Source organism: Verticillium alfalfae, genomic scaffold (genome assembly GCF_000150825.1).
Source record: "Verticillium alfalfae VaMs.102 supercont1.3 genomic scaffold, whole genome shotgun sequence".
Classification (NCBI taxonomy): Eukaryota; Fungi; Ascomycota; class Sordariomycetes; order Glomerellales; family Plectosphaerellaceae; genus Verticillium; species Verticillium alfalfae.
The window spans coordinates 346,169-353,694 of record NW_003315036.1 but is presented as its reverse complement, the minus strand read 5'-3'; the positions used below and the strand labels follow the sequence as shown (position 1 = coordinate 353,694).

Here is a 7,526-nt window from a genome sequence, read left to right as displayed (position 1 = left end):
TTCTTTTGTCGTTCATCGCGCGGTTGTTCCTCGTCGCCAAGCTGATCGTCAGAGTTGTCCTCCGACGCCCTCTTGGTGACGTCCTCCCTATGTGCAAACCACATGATAGCAAAGATGACCCCAAACTGCACAACCGATGTAATTAGCCCACCGAGGAACCCCTTCTTGAACCGTGGTGCCTCGACAGCCGGAAACTGCAGCAACTGACTCCATGCGACAATCGCCTGCCCGATGGCATTCATGCTCGCCGTCACAACAGCCCTCTCTTCGGCGTCCCCCGCCATGGCCACCGTCGCCCACGCCATGGTCAGTGGGAACAGCGCACCCTCGAATCCGCCAATCGTGAAGGCCGCGACGCGTCCTGCCTCACCGATATGCCACGTTACGAGCAGCGCGTGCGCCACGACTGTCGGCACCGACACGGCCAGCAGCAGCGGCCAGAAACGCCCAATGCGATCGGCGACGGCACATGTTGTAAAGGCCGTGACGATGGAGACGGCCGTCGCCACTGTCGGGAGCGTGTTGATGCGCGTGACGCTGTACAAGTCATTGTTGGCCCGTAGATACAAGCTAAAGGGCGAACCGGGAATCTGGTTGTTCTGGTTGCCGATCGACCAGAGCGCGACGAAGAGGTACCAGTGCCAGCGGCGGAAGACGCGCGCAAAGATGTCGCGCGACACCTTGAGCTGCGACGGCGCCGTCTGGCCGGCGAGCCGCGCGCGGCCAAAGGCGTGCTCGTCTGGTGACAGGCACCGCGGGCCGCGACCGGTGCGGCACGTCCGGGAAGACGAAGAAGCCGAGAAACGAGATGGGGAATTGTGGATGATGGCATCGACGATGAAGAGCCCGGCGCCAGCCCGAGAGGCCGGCCGACGCCGGTGAGGCCGCGGTACGCCGCCGTCTTGCGGTAGCCGGCGAACATGGTGCGAGGGCGCGGCCATGTAGAAGAGTGCTACGCGGCGCGCAATCTCGCGCTTGCGCATCCATGAGCCGATGACGTAGATGACGCCCGTGAAGGAGCAGGCTTCGAAGAGGCCGACGAAAAAGCCGCATCGCGTAAACCGTGTCGACATTTTGGGCCCAGGCGAGTCCAAAGGTGGCCGTGCCCCAGCCGATTTCGCAGAGGGGCAGCACAACGTTGACGGGGTAGCGGGTGAGGTAGTAGCAGGCGGGAATCATGAAGACGCAGTAGGACGACCAGAAGGTGATGACGGCGTAGTTGAGCTCGTTCCCAAACATTCCCAGTTCCTCTCGCATGCCGCTGTTGCTGTCAATGAAGTGCCCCAGCAGGTCTTGCTCTGTTCACTTACGTCACATAGGCGTTGGTCAGCGATGCCTGGTCCAGATACTTTGTGAAGAAGCATAGACAGCCGTAGACGAGGATCATGAGGTCGAGTTTGAGCACGAGCTTCTTCTCCTTGGAGGGCATGTCCTGGGGATACCAGTGCACCTTGGTCATCAAGCGAATCCAGGCGTTTTCGCGAGTCTCATCCTTGACCGACCGCTGTCCCGTCTCAGCTATCACTGGAGGGTGTGGTGTATTTTCGTGATCGGCCATGGCGGTCTTCGACGAGTCACCGGGCAGCGAGGCTGGAAAAGTTTGGGGTTTGACAAGTCGACGAGAGAGTAACGCAGTTCAAGGCTGCGATCGATTCATCAAATTGGATCCTCCAACGGCCTTTTACATGGCGGAGGATGACACCATCAAGCTCCATTATGTTACCCATGCCGTTGGGACTGCGTCCCTGCGCCTGTGGGCAACGTTGCTTCTAGAGTCGTGCAGGTGTCGCACGCAGTGGGTTGCATCAGTCCTCGTACGGCGAAACAGGAGCCTCCCCCATCGTGGGTTCGATTCCCCCGAGGATGGAGTTCCGGCCGGACCATACCTTCAGCAGGTCGAGTGAGCGTCGATCTGGTGGCTGCACATTCGTGGCGGACGACCAGATTGGCGTGAAGGATGAGCACGCCATCGACTAATGGGAGAGGGGCCCGCTGCTTTTGATGAGCGAGATGCTGGCCAAGACAACGTGAGAGCAGGCATGGCAGGGGGATCGAATGATCGGTCATGGACCAGCCGAGAAAGTCGTGAGCGACGTGAGGCAGACGTTGGGTCATCGTCGAAGTGGATGCCTTCTGGAAGTCTTCTATGTGAGCTGATTCAAAGCCCGATTCAAAGCTCGACAGGTTGTCCGAAATGCCATGCCCTCGCATTGGCAATGTAAATCTTGCCATGGTATAGAACGGATCGATTTTAAATCGGAATCATGGGGTATCGTAACACACCCTGACTGGGAGACGGAACGTTGGCCATGACTGTTGTACAGGGATCCCAATCATGGCGCACCATGCGTCCAGGCCATCAGTTGATGATCATGATGGAGTCATTCTTTCGAGGTCAATATAAAAGGCCATACGGCGCATGTGTATTCGATATGACGGTATGTCTGTGGATGGAGTTGGTGACCACAGGTACAAAAGATGCCAAAATGTTGAAGGAAGCAACGAGTTGGATATCGTTGCAACGGGAACCATTGGCATGCCCCGATATGGCCATACCCGATAGATGTATAAATGGCGGGGGCACAGGATAACTATGCGGAGCGCAAGATAACGGCGGGGCAACTGCGGGGACGAGCCGACTTACACCGGCAGCCGCCGGGAACCTCTTGCTACCTTCCTCGATGGCTGTAGTTCGCCTGTATGTCCTCTATCTCCTCGCATAATATAGAGCACCGACAGTTAGACGGAAAGAGAAGAGAGAACGTACGAGAATTTATCGATCAGCGATCAATACCTCCTTTGCTGTAGATTGCCCTCGTCCCACAATCAACTCATCTCTCCTCCTCACACCCACGTGCATCTAGCTCTCTTACCTCATCTCAGGTGCCGCACCCAGGAAGTCCAAAACCTCATCTTTCACAAAAGACCGAGAACATAATGGCGTCCGCAAAGCCCAAGGTCGTGGACATCCATACCCATATGTACCCCCCCTCCTACATCGACATCCTCACCTCGCGCACCGCCATCCCCGTCGTCCGCACCTTTCCCCAGGCCGCAGACCCTCGCCTCATTCTCCTCGACGCCGAGCAGCAGGCCCTTGATGCCGCACTCCAAGACCCGACGGCCAAGCCGCCTGGCCGACCCTTAACCTCGCACTACGCCTCCCTCGACCAGAAGATCCACTTCATGGACACCCATTCGATCGACATATCCGTCGTGAGCCTCGCCAACCCCTGGCTCGACTTCATCGAGCCCAAAGAAGCAGCAGCCACGGCCCGCAGCGTCAACGACGAGTTCGAGGCCATGTGCGCCTCGCATCCCGGCCGCCTCTTTTTCTTCGCCGCCCTGCCGCTGACGGCGCCGCTGCCCGCGCTGCTCGAGGCCGTGCGCCACGTCGCCGAGCTCGAGCACTGTCGCGGCGTCATCTTGGGCACGTCAGGCCTCGGCAGCGGCCTTGACGACCCCCAGCTGGTCCCCGTGCTCGAGGCCGTCGCCAACGCGGAGCTGACCGTCTTTCTGCACCCCCACTACGGTCTGCCAAACGACGTCTGGGGCCCGAGAGCCAGCGCCGAGTACGGCCACGTGCTGCCGCTGGCTCTGGGCTTCCCCATGGAGACGACCATTGCCGTCGCGAGGATGTACCTCGCCGGCGTGTTCGACAGGGTCCCGGCACTGCGGATGCTGCTCGCGCACAGTGGCGGCACGCTACCCTTTCTCGCCGGCCGCATCGAGAGCTGCATCGTGCACGATGGGCAGCTGGTCGGCGAGGGTAAGGTCGACGCCGCGCGGAGGACCATCTGGGATGTGTTGCGGGAGCAGATTTATCTCGACGCCGTTATCTACTCCGAGGTCGGGCTCAAGGCTGCCATTGCGGCTAGTGGTGGGGCGGACAGGTTGCTGTTCGGCACGGATCACCCCTTTTTCCCGCCCCTGGGCACGGACGAGCAGGGTACGTGGGAGAGCGTCACATGGAATGCTGAGGCCGTCAGCAACGCTGTTGGAAAGAGCAGTGAGGAGGCTGACGGAATTATGGGAGGGAATGCAATCCGGCTCTTGCGCTTGGAGATAGCTTGAGAAGCAAGGAATCAAGAAGAGGCTGCTGAACATGGGCAATCAAATTGGGTATTCATGATGCCGAGCGTTGTAACGCTTCCTGCCACTGACCGATGATGGAAAGATGTACCAGCCCATAGTAGCGTAGCTCATTTGCTGCCTTTTGAACGTTCCGCCCGTGAAATTTGCAGCGTCAAGCGATTGTTTCAACAGGCTCTAGGGTCTCCATAAACCGAGCTTGCCCGATATGCGTCGCATGCTCTGCCAGACAGAAGAAGAATACGAAGAGGAGGAGGAGGAGGAGGAGGAGGAAGATTTGGCAGTTGTGCAACTGAGATCCAGCGTGTGCACCCGAAACCCAAGGAAGAGTCTCGAATCGACGCGGGCTGAGTATACTCGCCCGTCAATGGTGATTGAACAAACGTTGCTGAGCGAACTTCCTAGTTCCAAGAGCTCCCCTGGTGGCCGCTGCCGAACGTTGTTGCCTATGACGCAAGTAAAGTGCTCGTCGCCCTGTTTAGTTTCGATTGTCGTCAATACGAACAGATCAACCCCGTTTTCTCCATCAACCTTGAATCTTGAAGCTATGCGATTCACACGCGTGACATCGTACTTCAGCCGCACGATATGATCGTGGTCGTTGATCCATTGGACTTTCCTCTTGTCAAGACTGTGATCAGTACTAACAAAGAACTAGCACATGGGGGTCAGACTCGCTGTCGTCCTCGGTAAAATACGAATGCATCGTGTACTGACTGGTATAATAGGAGGCCTATCATCACGCGCAATGTGATGATCGACGGCCATGGTGATCTCTGCAGCCACATCATGCAGTCGGACTATCAGGACGTCGTCCTGTAAAGTTTGTAGAGGGAGAAACTCGTCATGAAGGTGTTCTGATCCTGGTGCAACATCTGCCACAGTGCTTAAAATAATGGTTTGCATTTCAGCTTGGTCAAGCACAGCCCAGGACGCGCAAATGATATTCTGGCCTCGCGAGTACGTGATTTTAGACTTGCCGGAGCCCGCTTGAAGGAAAAGGGGAACGAGCAATAGGTCAGCTAAATGAGCAGAGCGGCAACAGTTCAGAACTGCGTAACACCTGCCGCGCAATTTGATTAAAGGTACCGTTATCTCCAACCCGGAGTTGGTGGCTTGCATCTTGGATCTTGGAGGCCACTTTGACGTGTCCTCTCCTGATGCTTCCAGCCCTTGCCAAGAACGAAAGGCGCCTGGGTGGTGTGCTAAGACGCCCAAACCGCGAGATTGGCGGCTATTGGCAACTGAAGCCAGACCTCTCCAGTCGGGGGGTTTGATTATCAGTTGCACCGACGAGTCGAGGCCCCAAGCCAACAGAGACTCGTCCTCTGATTGCTTGAGTAGTTCAAGCTGCAACCTTCGGAATGCGCGGTTGCCTTCGCCGTATAGCAGAGGCATCTGTATGTCAAAGATGCCGAGGAGACAATAGGCAATGTCTTCAGCCCTCGACGTGGTCCTGTTCGCCGCCCAGGACATGCGTACTGCAGTATTAGGCCAGGGTCTGGAGGCGTCTGCTGACAGCATGTGCGCGGGGATGGCGGTGATGTCTTTGACAAGAGCCGCCAACTCCAGTCTTGTCCCTATGGGCTTCCATTCCTGGTCATAAAAACTCAGGTTTCGCGGGGCGATCAGCTCTTGAAGTGTCCACCCCCTGGTGAACCAACGACTGCGTCGAAAGGCCGAGTTGGACTCAGAGGGGTCTTCTGTTGTCGGGACATCAGATAGATATGTGTAACAGATCTGGGACGATTTGTACCAGCGGTACATCGAATTAATGGCTTCCGAAAGCTCTGCGCTGCTCGTTTTGTCGATGCAGCAAGTATCGATCCAGATGTATTCAATGTTCTCTTTGGCCGCGAGCGTGCAAGTCCCCTCGATCTTGGTGTAGCCCTTCTTCAGCACATGATCGGGGTTCTCGAGGTCTTGCAGAGTAACTTCTTCTACTCCCCAGGTGTGTGAAAGAATGGCATAGTCTGGGATCGATTCATCGAAGAACTCCTCCAGCTTGCGGGTTTTGACATTCAGGAGACGCATCGGAGTCGTGGTTTGTGATGTCGATTTGGTCGTGGCAACAAAGTCATGAAGGAGGGGCGAATGCTGAAGTGAAGTCAGACCGAACGAAGATGCACGATTGGAACAAACTGTGCGCCTGGCCTAAACGAGAGCCCGTCATAGCCTGCTCAACATGGGAGGCCTCGAGCCTTGCGACCGAGGAATCCATGCATTGCCACGTGGTTATTGCACAGTAAAAGCACAGTGAAAGGCTGCATTTCAAACATCTTCCCAGACATGCGAAGCGATGAATGATGATGGAGTTGATTGATGAACTTTCCTCGTCGGGGCCTAGAGGTCTCAGGATAGATATCTGCCTGGGTACCGCAAGGCATGGCAAGGCAGACACAGGTAGGATAACAGTTTCCCTGGTGTTGATGTCGCAGGACATGTGTCTTATGTAATCAAGACGCCTGCCCAGGAAGGCATCGCACGTGGGAATTGCCACCTGCCAGACGTCAGTCATCAGTTGGCTGTGATACCGCATGATCAAGAGAGCAGGAATACCGGAATTCGACTGTTGACATCATCCGACATCTGGCAGTTCATCTTTTGATGGTCTGAAAATAATGAAGAAAACTCTCATCTTATGCTTCATACACGGCTTCAAGGTAGGGCCAGCTGCACCACTTCCCTTCCAAGCCAGAACTGACAAAGCGCAGGGTGGCGATGACACCTTTGGAGAAGGCTACGAGTTCACGGAACACCTTCGCTCACTCGTCGAGCAAGCGCTGCCCAAACTCAACGTTCAAGTTCTTGTGTATCCCAAATATGAGACAAGAGGCGACCTAGGCAATTGTGTCAGCCGATTTCGTGACTGGTATGCCTTTACCATCCCATAACGGGCTACCCCGCTAACCCTCACCAGGCTCCAAGAGAAGGTCATCGACGTTGAAGTCGAAGCTGGCACCTCATCCCCGACCGTCGACCCCTCGGTCCGCACCATCCTGATCGGTCACTCCATGGGCGGCATCGTCGCCGCCGAGACAGTCATCGGCTTGACCTCTGACAAACCCATCTACTCCGAAGACGGCGTCGAAAAGTCGGCCCAGACGCCCACGTCGTTCAACTCGCTCATGTTCCCCTACGTCCAGGGCGTCCTCGCCTTCGACACGCCCTACCTTGGCATCTCGCCGGGCGTCGTCGCCCACGGCGCAGAGGGGCACTACACCGCCGCCTCGGCCGCCATGACCCAGCTCAGCGGCCTTGGCACCGCCCCTCTGGGGCGCCATCCCCAACAAGCCCGCGTCCCCCCGGCCCCGGCACACGTCGCGCGCCCCCGTCGCCGCGCTCCCGGGCCCCGTCCTCGCCCGGTGGCATAACGACCCAGCAGCAGAAGCAGCGACAGCGGAGCCCGTGTGCGAAATTTTTTTTTTATCGTC

The 7,526-nt window shown here is 57.0% G+C and overlaps 4 protein-coding genes across 4 annotated transcripts in view; 2 read left to right on the top strand and 2 right to left on the bottom strand.

Annotated features, from left to right (window-relative positions):
* Positions 1 to 1,558, bottom strand: part of VDBG_02624 (conserved hypothetical protein) — a gene marked incomplete at both ends in the record, with an annotated part of 2,039 nt that extends 481 nt beyond the window's left edge. The window contains 3 exons of the mRNA XM_003006439.1: positions 152 to 974; positions 1,063 to 1,261; positions 1,311 to 1,558. Coding sequence (XP_003006485.1) covers positions 152 to 974; positions 1,063 to 1,261; positions 1,311 to 1,558 — 1,270 coding nt within the window. The remainder of the gene's footprint in view (positions 1 to 151; positions 975 to 1,062; positions 1,262 to 1,310) is intronic.
* Positions 1,559 to 2,937: 1,379 nt separating this feature from the next.
* Positions 2,938 to 4,074, top strand: VDBG_02623 (uracil-5-carboxylate decarboxylase; the record flags this gene model as incomplete). Its single annotated transcript, XM_003006438.1, has 1 exon — positions 2,938 to 4,074. The coding sequence occupies one exon, from the start codon at positions 2,938 to 2,940 to the stop codon at positions 4,072 to 4,074; it is 1,137 nt and encodes a 378-aa protein (XP_003006484.1).
* Positions 4,075 to 4,538: 464 nt separating this feature from the next.
* VDBG_02622 (HET domain-containing protein) lies at positions 4,539 to 6,126 on the bottom strand (the record flags this gene model as incomplete). The annotated part of the gene is made up of 3 exons (XM_003006437.1): positions 4,539 to 4,566; positions 4,667 to 4,746; positions 4,810 to 6,126. The coding sequence occupies 3 exons, from the start codon at positions 6,124 to 6,126 to the stop codon at positions 4,539 to 4,541; spliced, it is 1,425 nt and encodes a 474-aa protein (XP_003006483.1).
* Positions 6,127 to 6,713: 587 nt separating this feature from the next.
* VDBG_02621 (conserved hypothetical protein) overlaps positions 6,714 to 7,526 on the top strand; it is a gene marked incomplete at both ends in the record, with an annotated part of 1,426 nt that continues 613 nt past the window's right edge. The window contains 3 exons of the mRNA XM_003006436.1: positions 6,714 to 6,755; positions 6,807 to 6,964; positions 7,013 to 7,412. Of these exons, the coding sequence (XP_003006482.1) occupies positions 6,714 to 6,755; positions 6,807 to 6,964; positions 7,013 to 7,412 (600 nt within the window). The remainder of the gene's footprint in view (positions 6,756 to 6,806; positions 6,965 to 7,012; positions 7,413 to 7,526) is intronic.